The sequence below is a fragment of the Moschus berezovskii genome, chromosome 4 (genome assembly GCF_049115385.1).
Source record: "Moschus berezovskii isolate FMDL1 chromosome 4, NW_MosBer_1.0, whole genome shotgun sequence".
In the NCBI taxonomy this organism is placed as follows: Eukaryota; Metazoa; Chordata; class Mammalia; order Artiodactyla; family Moschidae; genus Moschus; species Moschus berezovskii.
Window position 1 is genome coordinate 111,137,139 of NC_142463.1, and position 18,822 is coordinate 111,155,960.

General features: G+C 56.5%; 1 protein-coding gene across 2 annotated transcripts; it reads left to right on the top strand.

Annotated features, from left to right (window-relative positions):
* The first annotated feature begins 36 nt into the window (after nucleotides 1-36).
* NTRK1 (neurotrophic receptor tyrosine kinase 1) lies at nucleotides 37-18,822 on the top strand. 2 transcript variants are annotated; one of them, XM_088835883.1, is made up of 17 exons: nucleotides 37-346; nucleotides 3,519-3,593; nucleotides 3,873-3,944; nucleotides 5,541-5,609; nucleotides 6,333-6,478; nucleotides 6,682-6,824; nucleotides 9,269-9,401; nucleotides 11,173-11,499; nucleotides 11,900-11,917; nucleotides 12,090-12,142; nucleotides 12,416-12,518; nucleotides 12,997-13,143; nucleotides 13,459-13,589; nucleotides 13,794-13,966; nucleotides 16,204-16,444; nucleotides 16,809-16,967; nucleotides 18,429-18,822. In XM_088835883.1, exons 1-17 carry the CDS (start codon nucleotides 57-59, stop codon nucleotides 18,612-18,614), a joined length of 2,466 nt encoding a protein of 821 aa, XP_088692009.1. In that variant the 5' UTR covers nucleotides 37-56; the 3' UTR covers nucleotides 18,615-18,822. The 2 variants fall into 2 exon arrangements, with proteins under 2 accessions (XP_088692009.1, XP_055258104.2); XM_055402129.2 differs by lacking the exon at nucleotides 11,900-11,917.

The following is an 18,822-nucleotide window of genomic DNA, read 5'->3' on the forward strand; positions in this document are numbered from 1 at the left end:
GGGGCCTCTGGCTCCGCCCTTTCCTGGCGGCTGGTCTTTAACACCGCCCAGCGCACATGTCGCGGGAGGCCCGGCAGCGGCTGCTGCAAGCGCACAGACGGCTGCCCGGCCGCGGCGAGGCGGGCGCCGTCGCGATGCTGCGAGGCGGACGGGGCGGGCAACCTGGCGGGCACCTCCGGGCTACGGGGCCGGGAAGCCTGCTGGTCTGGTTGATGCTGGCATCTGCGGGCGCTACATCCTGCCCCGATGTCTGCTGCCCCCACGGCTCTTCGGGGCTGCGCTGCACCCGGCCGGGGGCCCTGGATAACCTCCGCCACCTGCCAGGCGCCGAGAACCTGACGGAGCTGTGAGTGTCTGGCGAGCCATGGGGCGCGGGGACAGGCGGGCATAGCCGTGCCCCGTGGGCGCGGACTCACCGCTTGCGTGCTAGCTCAGGAGGGGCGGGTGCGGCGGGAGATTGATAAGATGTAAGTCTCGGCTGTGCTTTGGTTTTCCTCTGCAGCCCTGACAGCCTCCGCAGTTACTGCCTGGACGCTGGGTTCAGGGTAGCTTAGGTGCTAGCTTCGAGGAGAGGAAGTGGGGGGCTCTCTGTGGATCAGATCCGAGAGAGCCCAGCCTTCTAGAAACCGCTTTCTGGAGCTCAGCCAGGAGCCCACCCTCTGCCCTATACAGGAGGTGGTTATCTGCAGAGAACACTCCCCACCCCCAGTTTGGTACCCTTACCATTTTCCTTTCCCAGGGATAAATCCGCCCTTACCCCCTTCCTTGTCATGACCAGGAAAAGTCAGCTCTTCTCTCTTGAACTGGAAATTGAACTGAAATAGGTGGGAAGTGCTGAGGGGCCATAGCTTGGTGGTTGAGCTCTCCTTTCCCCATTTCAACCATCTCTCATCCCCACCACAGCTTGATTTGGAGGTAGGAAATGAGAGCCCCTCCAGGCTCCCTTCTCCCCATCCCCATCTCCTTCACCACCCTTTTCTCCCTACTTTGGGTAGGGAGACAGGGCGCTTGGTGATAGATTCTCCTCCCTTCCAGACCTGAAACTGGGAGGAATCGCCAACATTTGCAGTACTCTGATGTCCTGCATTAATTGGTTACAAAATACTCAAGTACTTTTTAGCAGCTGGTGAAACCTATGGGAGTATTCCATAGTAATATTCAAGCATCATATGATGGGGTCTGGAAAATACTTGAGTATTCCATGTGGCTGGTGGGGCCAGCAAGACTTCTAGAAGAAGAAAGGACCTGTTAGAATATCCTCCTCCTATTAGGCTTGGGGTTAGACAGTGGGCAAGGAACCCTGGCCTCATGCAGTAATAGCCTGAAAGGTATCTGTGGCACGGCCATCAATGTCTGGAAGTGACTTGAGTAGCCTACGATAATTGGCACTGAGTTACTCGGGTATCTTGTGGTAATTAACGGGAAGGTACTCCATCTCGCTCCCTGATGGCCCGAGGGAGGCCAGGAGGAGAGATGGCCTTGTCTTGGTCTGGACCTAGGTTTCTACATGATGGGGGGGAGGCCTAAAGTCCATACTGCCACCCCCAGTCCTGTGCATTTATCACTATGGGTCTTCAAAGCAGAGTCTAGACTCTTGAATGTTCCCCATTAGCACTCTTTTTTCCTAATTCCCTTTCAAGCCCCTAGTGGATCCAGCAGGGGGGAAGTGGGAGAGGGTAGTGTGGACAGGTGGGGGCTGGGGGCTGGAAGCCATGCAGGGTGTGAGTGGAGCTGGCCCTCTGGGTGGGGCAGCAGTCTAACCCCTGCCTCCATCTGCAAGGTCCCCTCCTCCTCCTTCACCCGCAGAGCTAACGAGGAGATAATGGACTCGAATAGACAGATTGATTATGAATCCAAACGAATGAGGCGGCTTTGAGCACGCTGCCTGACAGTTTGCACATACTCGGCCACCCTACCTTCTCACTGCCTCCCCGGGTCCCTCACCCCCTCCTGAGGTCCCTACACCTCTCCGCTCGCTTGGCAGGAGCTGGGGGGTGAGTGGGTAGGATAGGGATCAACTCTCAGAGTCACTGGAATTTACTCCCTAGATCTCAGGGGACTGATGAACTGACACCCGGGCGTCCTGCAGGGGCCAGGTCAGGGAAGGGCTGGCAGTGTGTGTATGTGCAGGGGGTGGTCGTTCAGGCTGGTCCCGCTTCCCCCAGGCTGAGGAAAGCAGAGGGCAGAGGGAGAGAGTTCTGAGAACAGGCGGTGGGTCAGGAGCCCCTGTGTGTGTGGCGGGGTGGGGGCACTGGGGACATGACGTGCCCCTGCAAGGGCAGCTGACTTCTCAGGAACTCCCTGAAGCTGGGCGGGGCCCCAGGGCAGCAGAAATCCCCCAGCCCTGCGTGCCTGCTTTCACTTCTTTCTTTCTCTGCCCACCGCCTCGCTTTCTCTGGCTCTCTGCGCTTACCTCTGTCTCCCTCTTCTTATCTGTCTTTCTGCTTGTCTGTCTCTGTCTGTCTGCCAGTCTCTTCCTGTCAGTTCCTCTTCCCAGGTGCCTCTGTTTCACTGACTCTTTGTTTTTCTGCACACCCCCACCCCCCCAGCCTTCCCATTGCTCTCTCACTGCGTGAGACAGCCAGCCGATGCCTCTTCACGTTCCCAACTCTGACCCCCTTCTCTCATGGCCCCTTTCTCCTCCCTGGGTCCCTCCTGGGGCAGGGAGGGGCTCACGGGGTCCTTGGCTGACAGCCTGTATGCCTGTCACTTGCTTTGCTGAAAGATGCCAGGGTGGGGGTGCGGAGAATGGAGGGATTTATACTTGAGTGTGGGGAGGGGCCAGTGGCTTTGAGGGGGAGAGGGTGGTGTGTGTGTGTGTGTGTGCACGCGTGTACTCTCAAATGCATGCCCAGTAGTATGGGTGAGCCCAGACAGTGGTCTCTGAGCGGGTGTGTTTGGGAGTGCGTATTTTCATGGCCCCAGGCCTTCCTTTGTGCTGGGTGGGGCAGTGGCAGTGATGAGCATAGGCCCCTCATGGAAGCGAGTGTTTGAGCATGACCCCCCATTGCTGAGCATGTGCAGGAGAGGCTCTGTGTTTAAAATCAGGACGCCAGGCTGCGAATGGACTCATGTGTTTCTGTGCATGCGAGTAATGCCCACAGATTCTCACATGCGTGTACATGTGTGTGCGTGCGTGAGCTGTGTGGCTACGTGTGTCTGTGCGGGAGAGTGTAAGCGTGCGTGTGGGGACGTCTGTGGGTTCAGGCATGCATATGCTGGGGTATGTGAGGAGGTGCCTCTCTGTGTACATCTTTACACATCTCTGTGTGTGTGTGCTTGACTGTGTGAGAGCATGCCTGTGTGAGGATGCAGGCATGGGGCTGCGCGACTGTGCGAGTCTCTGAGAGTATGTGGATGTGTGTGTGTGGCCTGCCGGTGCATGTGTACGTGTGTAAACAGGCCTCTGTGTGACTGGATGCCTGTAGGTGCATGTGGTCCGGGGGGAGGGAGGCAGGTGGGTCTGGGACTCAAGTGTGGGCCTGGGCCCCTGTGATTTCCATCCCCTCTCCCCACAGCTACATCGAGAACCAGCAGCATCTGCAGCAGCTGAAGCCCAGTGACCTGAGGGGCCTGGGGGAGCTGAGGAAACTGTGAGGGGCTCCGCACAGGGCCTGGGGGACCAGAGGGTTGGGGGGGTGCTAGGACCAAGGGTGCTAGGGGCCTGGGCGGACCTGGGTGGCTGAGGACTGAGGGACTGGCTGGTCAGAGAGCTTGGTGGCCTCAAGGGTCCAGGGTTGCCGAGGAAGTGTTTGGGGGGGATGGGGAGAGGTCCAGGGCTCAGCACTAGAGGCTGGGGGGCTGGCATGAGCAGAGAGCAGGGGCCCAGGTAACTGCTCCCCTCAGTGTTGACCCTGCTCTGCCCTCCCCAGCACCATCGTGAAGAGTGGTCTCCGTTCTGTGGCGCCAGATGCCTTCCATTTCACTCCACGGCTCAGTCGACTGTGAGTGACCAGGGCTGGGCTGGGGAGACACCTAGGCTTGGGCGGCTAATGGGCTTGGCCCTCCCCAGGGCACTGTTCTGAGGACGGCCCCAGCCTGGTCAGGGAAATCATCCCACCCAATCTCCTGGGCCTTTTTCTCATCCACTTCAGGGATGGTGATCCTCTCAGCTCTCACCCCTGCCAACTTGCTGTCTCACTTCCATGCTTCATGCTGCAGGACACTTCTCATAGGCGCCTGCCTTGGTTTTCTTCCTGGGGTTCAGACATACAGCAGTCCAAAGTGGGCAAGGATCAGGAGCGGGACCTTGGGTTCTGACTGGGGCTCTGTCTCCCAACCATTTCCTGACCTCTGGGATGTCCTGGGAGCTGGGGGATCAGATCAGTCACTTGGCACACTCCCCTGGGAGTCACAGGCACCCCTTGTAGAGAAGGGGGCGTGGGCAGGAGAGACCTCCAAAGGCAAGACCCTTAGAGTCCCTGGTAAACCATCCCCTGGCCTCCTGAGGGTAGGAGTTCAGCTTCTCCTCCCCACCTGGGGCAGGTGGGGAGATGGGAAGTGTGGTGGGAGTCTCTGATTCACGGAGTTGTGCTGGGGACTCTAAGCTCTTGTGTCCTGTGATTTAACAACAACGACAGGATAAGGTGAGGTTACCTCCCTGACGAGGTGTGGGGGCTTCAGTTCAAAGTGCTTACTCAGTGGCACCTCACAATACTTACTGGCAGTGAATCTTCACCGTTAGCCTGGTGAGAGAGGTGGCGTCACCCCCAGTTTGTAGATGAGGATTCAGAGAATCAGCCAGGTTAAGTTTCTGGGCGGAGGTCATGTAACTGTAAGTGGCAGGACAGAAGTACACTCAGCTCTGCCTGGCATTAAAAGTGAGTCTTGCAGATGATCCCTGTGTAGTGGCTACTCTCCAACTCAGCCCCCACAAACCAAAAGACAGAGAGGCAAGGAGAAGGGTCAGGGCAGGCCCCTCAGAAGCAGAAGATCCCAGGTGTGGCAGCCTGGTGCAGGACACAGAGTCCTGGAGCCGGCCCCTCGCTGAAAAACTCATTTTCTCTGTCTCTACAACTAGGGGCTGGGGGCCTGGGGTCCCTTTCCTTAGTCCTTGCGGAGGGGAAGGGAGGAGGCGTGGGGAGGGGACCTGAGGAAGGACTCTGAGTTCCCAGGCATCCGGCAGAGGGCAAGCGAGTGTGGGAGCCCAGCCTCCCCTCCTCCGCTGGCCCTGTCCTGGGCTCGGTGGGAGCACAGATGGAGCCCCTGCCCCCAGCTGGGGCCTCAGCACTTTGCCAGCTGGGGCCAAGGCTGGGGGAGGGGGAGCGGCTGTTCCTTCAGACCCCCTCCTCCCTGGGGTCTGGGAGGGGGTTAAGTGGGGTTAACCCTTGTCGTCCCAGGGAGAAGATGGGACTCAAAGAGCCTAACCAGTCCCCCCACCCCAATGCCTCGCCCACAGGCTACTTGTAGTTGCCAGGGCTGGGGTGGGGGAGCCAGATGTCAACTTCCTCCTGGCTCCTCCCCTTGCTCACATGGTCAGAGCGGTCAGAGCGAGGTCGGGTAGCTCAAGGGGTCTGTCTGCTCTGTCTCAACTCCTGCAGGAATCTCTCCTTCAACGCTCTGGAGTCCATCTCCTGGAAAACGGTCCAGGGCCTCTCCTTACAGGAACTGTGAGTGTGGGAGCTTCCAGGGGCAAGGGCAGCGAGTGTGTGTGTGTGTGTGTGTTCTGTGTGGGCCGTCAAGTGCCTGTATGTCTCTGTGCAGGTATGTCACTATGTCTGTATGGAACTGTGGGGGAGGGTAGGGGGTTCTCTGTGGGGATGGCATATTTGGCTGTCCACGTGCATGTCTGTGAACCACCCCCCCCCATCAAAGCAGAGGCTGTGGGTCCCTGCAGCCACTGAGGGAATTATTGCCCTGGGCACATTTGGGTTGGGGGTGCATGGAGAGCTGTGTGTTCTCAGGGCTGGGGGCTGGCACAGTTCTCTGGGCCTGCGCACAAGGGCATATCTGCCCACTTTCCTAGCACACCAAGCTCGTGGGGTGGGTGGACAGCAGTGGGATGTGTTTAGTGGGCACCTAAGGCCTTTGGGTCACTCCAGAAAGCAGTGGGTGCCCTTCCCTCCTTGCCACCCTACCTCACCTGGCTTGCCACCCTGGGGAACCTGGATGGGGCGACTCTGTATAGCCTGTAGCTGGCTGTCTTTGATTTTTGGCATTCTGTTTCTTTCAATGTCTCGTGAAAGGGGTCCATGAGAGGAACTTCTCCCCTGTCCCCACTCCTCCACCTCTAGACAGTCCACCCCGCTATCTAACTGCACTCCCTCCTGCTGTAGAACTTCCTTCACATCTGCCCTTCCTCCTGACTCTCTCTCTTCCCCCACACCCACCAGAGTGCTGTCGGGGAACCCCCTGCGCTGTTCCTGTGCCCTGCTCTGGCTGCAGCGCTGGGAGGAGGAGGGGCGGGCAGGAGTGCGGGAACAGAAGCTGCAGTGTCCTGGGCAGGGGCCCCTTGCCCTCATGGCCAACGCCAGCTGCGGTAGGTGCTGCAGGGGGTGTGAGGGGCACACCTGGGGAGAGGGCACTGGGCAGGGCTCAGGGGGCGACCCTGAAGGGGGCACTGGGGGAGAGAGCTGGGGGAAACTGAAGGTTGAGGGGCCACTGGGGAGGGCGGGGGGAGGATCAGTGTCCCCAGGCAGGATTCGGAGGCCTCTCCCAGCTCTAACACCCCTTGGGCACCAGGTGAGCCCACGCTGAAGATCCAGGTGTCCAACGCCTCCGTGAATGTGGGGGCCGACGTGTTGCTGCAGTGCCAGGTGGAGGGGCAGGCCCTGGAGCAGGCTGGCTGGATCCTCACGGAGCTGGAGGGGTCAGCCACAGTGATGGTGAGAAGCCCTCACTGTCCCTGCCCCCACGCCCCCTCCTGATGCGCCCGAGCATGGGGAACAAAGACAGGGAAAGAGAGATAGCAAAGAAGAAGCACTAAAGGGTGAGAGATGGACCGAGGCGGTCTAGACCCTGGGACTCAGGCTTGTGCTACTGGGTCGCTATAGGCACGCCACATGCCCTCAGGGCAGCCCTTGGTCCAGCAGGGACCCCAGGCTCCACTGATCAGCCAGGACTTAGGTCCCCACTCTGGGAAGATATGCTGGCTGCAAAGAGAGAGGGTCACAGAGTTCTCCCATATTGGAGTTGACCCGGGGAACCCAACACACCAGCTCTCCAATCCACCTTTCTAGATAAGGACACCGAGAACCAAGGAGAGGGAGCGACATTTGTGGTCCTGTACCCAGGCCAGTCCTTCAGGGCCTTCCGGTCATTTTCTAGAGAATCCAGAAGCAGCATCCTCTTGGATGTGTGATGAGCATATTAGTAAGGGAGGCACCATTCTGGTTTCAGCTCTCTCACTAATTAATCCTTGGAGTGACTTTTGGAAAAATCCCCCAGTCCGCCTGCATTTTGGTTTTCTTATCTGTCAGCTGAGGAGATGGACATGATGGCCTTCAGATGTTCTGCCTGCCTCTGGGCACTTGCTGGCCTCTAGCTCTCGTATCCAGTTTGGGCATCTTCCCAGATCCTGCCCTTTGTCCTTAGGCTGGCAACAGGCAGCCAAGAGTAGTCATAACTGACTCAGGAGGTTTCATGGACAAGGACAGCAGGGGTTGACACTGGGCTGTGCCCACCCAAAAGCTGGCTCCACGTGGGTGGACACACAGAGTCCAGTCCCTGGAAGGCGTCGGGCCAGCGAAAGCAGGGTGTGGTGTCTAGTTTGGAGAACCTCGCTTTGGAAAGGGAATCAACCCCAGAATTGCTGGTGGTCCCTTGGGCTTTCGAATCTGCCTGTCAAGCAGGAGACGCGGATTCAATCCCTGGGTCTCGAAGATCCCCTGGAGAATGGAATGACAACACCTTCCAGTACTCTTGCCTGAGAAATCCCACGGACAGAGGGGGCCTGGAGGACTACAGTCCATGGGGTCGAAAGAGTCAGATATAGTGGCTAAACAACAACCACAACCTGGAACAATATTGAAGGAGGAACCGCTGGAGTCCTGAGCAGGAGGTCCCGCCTGCCCCATAGATCAGAGCCTCCAAGGCTGAGTCATAGAAAAGGGAACAAGGCAGGAGCACGAGGCTAGCCGTGGCCGCCTGCGGAGAGACCTCTGACAAGCTATATGTTTGGAGAAAGTCAGATTTTTGCTGTTCTCTTTGGGAGCTTCACTTCTGTCTTCTAGAGACTTCCTGTAGAAAAGCCATCCCCTAGCTTAAATAGAGGGGAGGGGAGGCTGGTCCCCATCAGATCACCATCAGGAGAGTGGCAGAACAGCTCAAAGGGAAGAGTTCATGGGATACCATATTCCAGGGTGACTTAGAGGAGATGGAACAGCCGAGAGAAGCGTAGGGCAGGGCTTCCCCTTCAAGTGGCTGGAACTCAGGGCTTGCACAGGAGGCTGGACAGCTCTTCTGGGATCATTGAACTCACATATTCCAACTGAAGCCCAGAGAAACTTCACCTTATCTGGCATTTATTCAAGGGATTCCACATTTACGAAATTTCCAGAAAAATCAGATTTGTCCACTACTTCACTTATTTTCATCATTTTATGAAAATAGCTTTCTAAAATGTCAAAAGATCATTTTGTCTACCTCCTCAGTTTACAAAATAAGAAAATCTTCGTTCAGCAAGACTAAAACTTGTCTTAGGGCCATATAACCTCTGTGGTGTCTCAGGAAGAGAATCTGAATCTGAGTCAATCTTTCGATGATGATTCAGAACCAAGTCACTTAGCTTCTCTCTAACTTCATTCCCTTTTTCCATCTGCCAAAGGTATTCATCACGGTTCTACTGTTGCTTCTAACTGCTGCCCTGTTATCAGCACCATCTCTTTCTGATCTTCCTTGGGCTGAGACTAAATTCCTTAGAATTCTGTGTTAAACAAGAATGAGTAGGTGGTGAGGTCCTAGCTGGTTTTCCAATTGGTTGTATGTATTTCTATACTTGGGATTTGTGACATGTATTCAGCTGTTCAGATGGGTGGTTTTATGGTTTGGGAGACTTTGTGCCTATTTTGAGGTTATTGGTTGTGTTCTGGATTTTCAGATCATTAAATCAGTGATCCAGGAGAAGGTGCAAACAGGCTCTGAAGGAGGGCCATTCTCTGACATGTTCTCTCCCACATCTCTTCCCTTCCCGTCCCTCCCTCTCTTTTCCACCTGGAGCCAGAGGGGTTCCCCAAAGACATCAGCTCTGCCCCCCCAACCCCGCCCAGCTGCCTTCAGCCCCAAGCCAGCTGAAGCTCTTCTTGATTTTCCCCTCTTTTTTCTGACCCAGCAATCTGGGAGTCTGCCGTCCTTGGGTCTGACCCTGGCCAATGTCACCAGTGACCTCAATAGGAAGAACGTGACGTGCTGGGCGGAGAATGATGTGGGCCGGGCTGAAGTCTCCGTCCAAGTCAATGTCTCCTGTGAGTGTCAGTGACTGCCTCTGCGCCCACCCCTGTCCCTGCTTCCCTGAAGAGAGGATGTGAGGATTGGGGGCTGCAGGAAGGCGGTGGGGGTGTGTGTGTCCACAGCTGCTCCCTCCCAGCTGTTTCCAGATTCCCATGAAAGCCTGATCCTTTGAGGGAAGTCCTGGGGGCTCATCAAGGCCAGAGGGATGGAGAGGGATTTCTTTTTGGCCCCCTGCCCAAGTCTTGCTACCTGAGGCCCTCAACACCAGCTACATCCATTCTCTCTGCTCCCCTGTATTTCTTCACGTTCATTCCTCTGTAGGACTTTTGCCCTACTTCCTAGTTTTAAAAGAAGAAATTAGCCATGCAAGTTTCTCTTTAGGCTCACTGCCTAATTTTTCTAGGTCTGCCAAACAAATTATTTAAAATCTTCTACATTGTATAATTTTTTTCTTCTTTTCTTGGGAAACATAATATACCTAGATATGTACATAAAACATACACACTTTAAACAATAATTCGGCTTACAGACACTTCAGAAGATACCCCCCTTCTCCCCATTCAGAACCCCGTCCTTCTCCTCCCCCCCATTCTGACTTTTGTGACAATCACCTCCTTGGTTTATTTTTTTTTTAATTTTTATTTAATCCTAAAAACAAACCCTTGTATTGAGGGCTGACTTTGAATAGATTGCAGCGAGGGAGCTGCTCTGCTACGTACGAAACCCGACCCAGAAGCAGGTCGTCTACGAATGGTTTAGCACCAGGTTCCCCACGAACGTGCAGTGCTTGAGGGGCGAGGGGGCGGCCGCCTTTCTGGCTGCGCCCTGTGTCCCGGAACGAAGGGCTCTCCGCACTGGACCCCGGTCCCGACCTCCTTGGTTTTAAAAATAATTTTACACACATATACTTGCCTATCAGCATGGTTGAGTTTTGTCTGTTCCTGTACATTATATAAATGGAATCATGCCTCATGTATTATTTTGTGTCTAATTTCTTCTGCTCTACATTATATTTGTAAGATTCATTCATGTTGACTGGAGTAACAGTTCATTCATTTCACTGCTGAATAGTATTCCACTGCATGAATGCTGGCTGGAATTCCAGTGTCGATTGTGTATATGTAGGCTCCTCTGTCCATGGGATTCTCCAGGCAAGAATACTGGAGTGGGTTGCCATTTCCTTCTCCAGGGGAACTTCCCAACCCAGGGATAGAACCTGTGTCTCTTACATCTCCTACATTGGCAGGTGGATTCTTTAGCAGCAGTGCTTTACCCAGTTCTTTTCCACTGAGAAACCCCATGTGTGTGTGTGTACACACATATACATATGTATATATATATACTTTTTTCTATTATTGAAGGTCTTTTACTTCTTTCAGGTCAGGTCTATTTCAAACCCATATCTTTTTTCAAAAAGTTTAAAAATTATATATGTATATTTGCTTGTTTGATCTTTTAGGCCCCTTCCAGATCCCCTTAAGCTTGATTACACTAAATTTTTCTGGATTCCCTCATCCGAAAGACTCCACGTCTAATTTCCATAAGCTGGAATCCTACTTCTCTAGGACTTTCAACCCACCACTTAAATTCTTTAAGCTTCTGAATTGTATACACCTGCTGCCTGATTTTATTTAAGACTTACTGTCAGCTTTCTTCAGAACATCTCTCCTTGTGATTTCTTGGAGCCCGCCGACCAGTTTCTCTTAGGCTTGCCCCCTTTTGGCCGTACACCCTCAGCCTCCCCGGGACACCTCCTGACTCACTGTCGCCCTCTCTGGCCCACAGTCCCGGCCAGCGTGCATCTGCAAGCCGCCTTGGAGCAGCACCACTGGTGCATCCCCTTCTCGGTGGACGGACAGCCGGCGCCCTCTCTGCGCTGGCTCTTCAACGGCTCCGTGCTCAACGAGACCAGCTTCATCTTCACTGAGTTCCTGGATTTGGCAGCCAATGAGACGGTGCGCCATGGCTGCCTGCGCCTCAACCAGCCCACCCACGTCAACAACGGCAACTACACGCTGCTGGCGACCAACCCCTTGGGCCAGGCCGCCGCTTGGGTCATGGCCTCCTTCATGGACAACCCTTTCGAATTCAACCCTGAGGACCCCATTCCTGGTGCGAGGGCCACCCTGAACCCTGCTCCCACTCCCTGGGCCTCAACCGGGTGCAGATCCAGGTGTCTGGGGAGGCCTGGCCCACTTCCCACTGTGATCCTGACCCTGGAAGTTGGAGGGCCTGGTCCCAGACGGAAAGTAGCCTGGAGTTCTGGTGTCCAGCTCTGTGCTGGCTTCCTGGCCCCTGCCTTCCCCAGCCCCAGGAGTCCTGCACCCCTGAGTTATTCCATTCACTAGGGCTGGCTGAAGATAGAGCCATGCACCAGGGCATCCCTGGCCCAGCTGGAGCAGCTCCGCCTCCCCCTCCCACTCCCACCCGGGAAGGGATGAGTCCAGAGGGGGAGGGGGCTCACTGCTCTTTTCTTCCATGTGATCGCTCTCTCTCCTGCCTCCTGCTGCAGTCTCCTTCTCGCCAGTAGGTGAGTAGCCCAGGCCGGAGGGCAGGTTCTGTCTGCTCCCTGGAGCTGGGAGCTGCCGCTGGGGCACGGGGCACAGTTAACCTGACCCTTGAGGGTTCCGCCGGGGCCAGGGCGGGGAGTCTGTGGAGGAGATACAACCGGTGCAAAGCCCTTCTGCCCTGTGTCCCCACAGACACCAACAGCACTTCTGGAGACCCAGTGGAGAAGGATGAGACTCCTTTTGGGGTGAGCGTGGGAAGTGGAAGCTTGTCCAGGACTTAGGACCAGGAGGCTGGGCTGGAGGCTCCTCTGTATGTCATTTCCGGTCAGGGCACAGAGAGTAGCAGAGTCAGGCCTGAGCTCCATCAGCACCTTCACAGCCATGACTCGGGGGCCCAGGGGAGAAGGCAGGCGTGGGGGCCTGGCTCCGGGCGTCTATGCAGGATGGAGAAGCAGTTTACTAGTGGGGAGCTCTGAGGGTTCGAATGACCCCTAGATCCAACCACCCCATACCCCCAGGTCTCGATGGCCGTGGGCCTGGCCGTTTTTGCCTGCCTCTTCCTTTCTACGACATTTCTTGTGCTCAACAAATGTGGACGCAGGAACAAGTTTGGGATCAACCGTGAGTAGAGGCTGCGGAGGTGCTGGCAGTCTGTCTTCCTGGCTTTATTTCCTCCTGGTTCTTCCTGACTCTGTCCTCTGGGTGGGGGCCTGGGCACACATGGGGTTCTAGAGAGTGGGTGTTTGGGGTATATGAGGACTCATGAGTGTGTGTCGGTGCTGAAGCCAGGGTAGTTTCAGAAGTAGCAGCTGCTAATTGGTGGCTGGATTGTAGTCAAACACTAAGTGGCTCTCGGCGGTCTGAGCTCTGTGGGGGGCGGGGGGTAGTTCTCTGGTGGCCCACAGGGCCTGGGATTGGACAGGAGCCAGACAGAATGGCTGGAGTGCCTCCCCTTCCCCCTGCGACTGTCTTGCCTCCCAGCTCCTCGGTTCTTCCCCGTGCAAGTTAGGAGGTGGGGTCACCTGGCACCCTGCAACCTGGCAGGAGCCGGGGTGTGTGCTTGGGCTGTGACCCCTCCTCATGACTGTGTCCTTCCCAGGCCCTGCTGTGCTGGCTCCGGAGGATGGATTGGCCATGTCCTTGCATTTCATGACTCTGGGTGGCAGCTCCTTGTCTCCCACCGAGGGCAAAGGCTCTGGGCTCCAAGGCCACATCATTGAGAACCCACAATACTTCAGTGATGCCTGTGAGGGGCTGGGTCAAGGGTGGGGGCGAGCCTGTGCATGTGTGTTTGTACATGTGTGTGCATGTGAAGAGGTCCCTGGATGTCACTGCCTTTGCTCGCCCCAGGCCTGAACAAGCCTTTCCTCCCAGCCCCCCACCACCCATGACCCCATCATGTCATGGGCCTTGGTGAAGGCTCACTTCCATTGTGACCCTCCCTCTTGCCGGGCGCCCCCTGTGCCAAGCACAACCCTGTGGGACAGTCCTGTCCTTGCCCCTGTCCCATCCCTCTTCCAAGCCTGGGGATCTTGGCTGATCCTGCAAGCCCCGCTCCCAGGTGTTCATCACATCAAGCGCCGAGATATCGTGCTCAAGTGGGAGCTGGGCGAGGGTGCCTTTGGGAAGGTCTTCCTTGCCGAGTGCCACAACCTGCTGCCCGAGAAGGACAAGATGCTGGTGGCCGTCAAGGTAAGACACTGGCCATGAAGTACTGCCGGTCCAGGGCCCACCTCCCAGAGCACTGTCACGCCAGCACAGGGCGCTCAAGACGGGGGAGAGGGGAGAGGCTGGGGCCTCACCTAGTTCACGACTTGGGGGGGTGCTGGGCCAGCTGGGAGGTGGGGTGGTCAAGACTGGGCCCCCATCCAGGGATGTCCGACCCCTGCCATGCAGGCGCTGAAGGAGGTGTCCGAGAGCGCCCGGCAGGACTTCCAGCGCGAGGCCGAGCTGCTCACCATGCTTCAGCACCAGCACATCGTGCGCTTCTTCGGCGTCTGCACTGAGGGCCGCCCACTGCTCATGGTCTTTGAATACATGCGGCACGGCGACCTCAACCGCTTCCTCCGGTACGAGGGCCCGCCCGGCCCTGGCTCTGGCCCCCGCCCATGGCCTGTCCTCCCTTCCCTACAAGCACATCCTGGCTTGTCTGCTGAACTGTGGGGAGAACGCCAAGAAGGAGCAGGAAGGCACAGCTCCTGTCCCCAAGGAGCTCTGAGGCAGATGTGTGGCTGTGGAAAGAGTCCGTGTGGAGGGCAGGGTGACAGTGTCAGGGAGACTGTGTTAGCGGAAGCCATGAGCCGAACCTGCAGGATGGCTGGGCTTTGCGGAGAGTGTGCGTGCACTTGTGCGTGGCTCACAGAAGCCGGGTGCATAGGACGTGGCAGTCTGGATCACGATGATAACAGCAATAACAGACATTTATCAGGCGCTTGCCATGGTCCAAGTGCTATGTTACATATTTTAAAATTCATTTATGACTGTATGTGCTTATACCTATATATCTGTAATAATCTAAATGGATATTTATTTTTCATAGTTATCTAGCATATATTGAATTTATACTTGAGGAAAATTCCCCCAAATTTCTTTTCTTTGGCTTGAGACAAAACAACTCTGATAGGTTTAATAACAAGCTTCTAGAAATGTACCCATTTCTCAGATGAGGCTTAGAGAGGTTCAGTGACTTGCCCGAAGGCACACAGGTAACAAATGATCCGGATGTGTGATGGTCATGTGTTCCATTTGCTGAACTCTTCTCTGATGAGGTGGACCTCCCTCACTCCCCGAGGTCGGAGCAGGATGGAGCAGAAAGGGCCAGGGTTTGGGATCAACTGCGACTTGTTAACTGAGCCTTCCTTGCCAAGTAGCTTCCCTCTCTGGCCTCAGTTTCCCCACCAGTAAGAGGGACAATGGGGGACTGTGGTTCTGGATGAATGTCTTTGTACAGTTGATGGTTGTGATTTGGTCTCTAAACATCCCCACTGAGAGTGCTGGGTCATTCACGTAGCCAGGCTGCAGAATTCAGCTGGAAAAGACCCCAGAGTCTGAGCTTATCTCGAGGATGGGGAGGAGCCCGGGGAGGATGTGGAGCAGGAGGGAGGTGAGGTCAGATCCGAGGTTATGTGTGGAGGTGGATTGGCTCAGAGGAATCCAGGTCAAGAGGAGGCCAGAGAGAAGCCCTTCCCCTTGCTCACCAGACATGGTGTGGGCTCCGTGCTAGGGACCAGATACCAGCGAGGACCCATCTGGGGCCCAGGATGTGGGGAGAGCAGCTTTATATGGTAGAGAGAGCATGAGGAAACCAAAGGAGGGAATCATGAAAGCTCCTAGACGAGTCTGGAAGACTTCCCCTAGGAGGGGCCATCTGTTTCTCCTTGCCTCCGGGTTTCTGTCTCTGCCTGGTGCCCTGGGCCTCCTTTCCCAGCTGCATAACCCGCTCCTGTCTCCCATCCCTTCGAGTGGTTTATCAACCTCCCTTCCTAAGGGCTTGAGTCTCAGTTCAGATGTCTCTTCCTCTAGGAAGCCTTCCCTGACTTCTTCCATCCCTACCCTGAGTGCCCCCAGGTGCCCCTCACACTGCACTGCTGTAACCCGTCTATTTGCATCCTACCCTCCACTGTAGCTCTGGTGCCTGGCACATTGGAGATGTTTACCAAATGTCTGGAATAAAGGAAGAAATAAATGGATGGGGAGAAAGTTGGCCACTAGGAAAAGGACAATACTGACAAAACCACCTGCTCAGACAGCCTCAGAAGAAGGAATATTTGGGGAATAGTCTGGAGGGGTAGGTGTGGGGAGGAGGAGGGCATCCTGGAAGCCATGGTAAGGAAGGCAGATCCCACAGGAATGGCTGAATGCTAAGGGCAAAGGTGAGAGACACGGAAATGGAGGACTCCTAGGTTTCAGGCTCACAGCCTGGGTGAGGGACATTCCCTTCCATGAGGCAGGGGCACACGGTGGTGAGGATGCTGAGCATCTTGGCAGGGGTTTAGTCGGACATGTAGCTGGGCAAGAGGTGTAGGAGCCAGTGGGCAGCGAGATGCTGAGGCTGGAGTTTAAGGCGGCTGCCTGAGAGGAAGGCATGCACTTGGGACATGTGGGCACTAGTTGATGCTCTGGAGGTGGGCACACCAGCCGGCCCCATCCAAGCCCCTCCAGACACCTGCCTCCCAGGTTCTCTCCTTCCTACCTTCCCTGAGTCCCTCCCCATTTCCCCCAGCTCACCCCCCCACCTCCCTTCTCTCAGGCTCCCCCGAGGTTCTCTCCTCCTAGCCCATCCCTTCTCCCTCACTCTTTCTCGAAGGTCCCACGGGCCTGATGCCAAGCTGCTGGCTGGCGGGGAGGACGTGGCTCCGGGACCCCTGGGCCTGGGGCAGCTGCTGGCCGTGGCTAGCCAGGTCGCTGCGGGAATGGTGTACCTGGCGGGTCTGCACTTCGTGCATCGGGACCTGGCCACACGCAACTGCCTGGTGGGTCAGGGACTGGTGGTTAAGATCGGCGATTTCGGCATGAGCCGGGATATCTACAGCACCGACTACTACCGCGTAAGGGTCTTCATGCCAACCCTTCCCCCAGCCTCCAAACTGTAGACACGCCGTGGCCGCGTGCCCCTAGAGGGCCTGCCCTTGCTGGCCGCGCCGTCCTCTTCCTCGGGCGGTGTGGGGTCTGAGACTCTCTGATTCTGGTTTTTAACCCTCCTCCTACTCCCTTGGCCCGCAGTGGAGGGGGGTCTGTCTCCACTGTCCCGGCCAGTCGCGGCACCATCGGTTTTTCCCTCTTAGCCGCGGGAGGGAGAGCCACTCGGATGCATTTTTAATGACGGGGCTGGGGGCGGGTCTGCGCCGGGAGAGGCTGTCCGCGCGGCGGGCGCCCCCTGGAGGTGACGCGGGGTCCGCCGGCCCGCGGCAGGTGGGAGGCCGCACCATGCTGCCCATTCGCTGGATGCCGCCCGAGAGCATCCTCTACCGCAAGTTCACCACCGAGAGCGACGTGTGGAGCTTCGGCGTGGTGCTCTGGGAGATCTTCACCTACGGCAAGCAACCCTGGTACCAGCTCTCCAACACCGAGGTCAGTCCCGCTCCGCAGGTCGCTCCCTGCCGGCCACCCCTTCCCTGTCCCCTTGGGTCCCTGTTTTAGGGAATTCTGTCCCCTTCTGCCCCTCATCCCACCGCCGCCGGGCACTCATCCGGCATCCTGCCGCCACTGCTCCCTCCACCCCAACCCTATTCTCGTACTCCTATTTTAACCGGCTCCTGGGAGAACCTCAAAGCACTTTACAAATGGAGCCCAGACCCTCGTCCCTCGCTGATTTTGTAGACCTAGTAGGCATTCTCGGAGTGGAAGGGAGAGGCGAGGAAAGAGGGACGTAGCGCGAGCACACCTGACACTGCCTGCAGCAGGAAGGCTGGAGGTTAGACTGTAAGAAGGACCGTCCCCACCTCCCCTTGCCCCCCGGATTGGGCACAGCCTGAGCAGGCCCCAGGTGTTCCCTCCCCAGAGCAGCTCCCCTCACCCGCTCCTTGGCTCGCAGCTGTCAGTTTCCATTTCTCCTCCTAATGCAGTCTTCTCCCTGGAGGCTGGTGGGGTGGGGGAGAGGGTTATAGATTTTAATTTTCTCAAGCACTGAGAGAAGGAATGGCATTAGTGCCGCCCATAACCCAACTCCTCTAATGGGGAGGGAGGGAAGAAGCGGGGGATGAAGAGGCTCCGGGCCCTTCAACCATCTCCCTGCCACATTCTCTCCTTTGGATCCGTCAGCTTCTCTAAGCAGTCCTTCCTGGAGTCAGACTTTGGGCTTTTCCACTGCAGTGTCTTATCAGAGGAACTAGGTCCCCACAGAGTGGTACCTACAGAAGAGGGAAACAGTGGCGCTGCCCTCCACCTTAAACTGCAAGCCACCCATTTTCAAGTCCTTTGCCTGCAACCCTGCTCTGTTTCCTGTTTGCCCTCCTGGAGCTGGGAGATGGAGAACCCTTCCTTCTTCCATTTAGCCCTCAACACTTAGCTGATGGATTTGGCAAATGTCTTGGCCCCTCTCCTTCCTCAACCCACCTGGCAAGTCTTCTGAGGGTCTGATTCCAGCCCTTTGGGATGCAGTTCTACCCTAGTCCAGCCTTCACAGGGTCTATCTAGCTCTAATCCCTGTCACTGCTCAGAGTGGAAAGGAATCTTAGGCTTCACTGAAAGTCACTTAGTCGTGTCCGACTCTTTGCGACTCCATGGATAGTCCATGGAATTCTCCAGGCCAGAATACTGGAGTGGGTAGCCTTTCCCTTCTCCAGGGGATCTTCCCAACCCAGGGATCGAACCCAGGTCTCCCGCATTGCAGGCAGATTCTTTACCAGCTGAGCCACAAGGGAAGCCCTAGGCTTCACTGGATCCTTTTAAAATATTAGGAGCCATGAGGCCCAGACATATTGTATGACCTGCCTTGGGAGCCTCAGTGAGGCAGAGGCAGTGCTGGGTCTGGCCTCACTCTCCTGCCCCTAGCCCAGTGTGCCCTCTCCTCTCTCCCTCTGGTGGCCCCAGGCGATCGAGTGCATCACGCAGGGACGTGAGCTGGAGCGGCCGCGTGCCTGCCCACCAGAGGTCTACGCCATTATGAGGGGCTGCTGGCAGCGGGAGCCCCAACAACGCCACAGCATCAAGGATGTGCATGCCCGGCTGCAAGCCCTGGCCCAGGCGCCTCCTGTCTACTTGGATGTCCTGGGCTAGGAGGCTGGCCCAGGGCCTGGGGCTGGGTAGCCAAATGCGGATTACTGCAGCCTGCCCTCAGCAACTGCCATGGTTCCCAGCAGCCCCAGGGTGATCTCAAAGCATCTAACTCACCCTCAGCATGCGGGAGGGGACAGGTGGGGTCTGGGAGTGCAGGATGTTCCTGCTTCTCTAGGCAGGGTTCCGTCATAGCAATTATATTTATTAT

Excerpts from the sequence above, each read along its gene's own strand:
- NTRK1 (XM_088835883.1), top strand. The coding sequence starts at position 57 with ATGTCGCGGGAGGCCCGGCAGCGGCTGCTGCAAGCGCACAGACGGCTG. Across the intron at positions 5,610-6,332 it reads GGCCTCTCCTTACAGGAACT|AGTGCTGTCGGGGAACCCCC; the intron begins GTGAGTGTGGGA and ends CACACCCACCAG. Across the intron at positions 16,968-18,428 it reads ACCAGCTCTCCAACACCGAG|GCGATCGAGTGCATCACGCA; the intron begins GTCAGTCCCGCT and ends TGGTGGCCCCAG.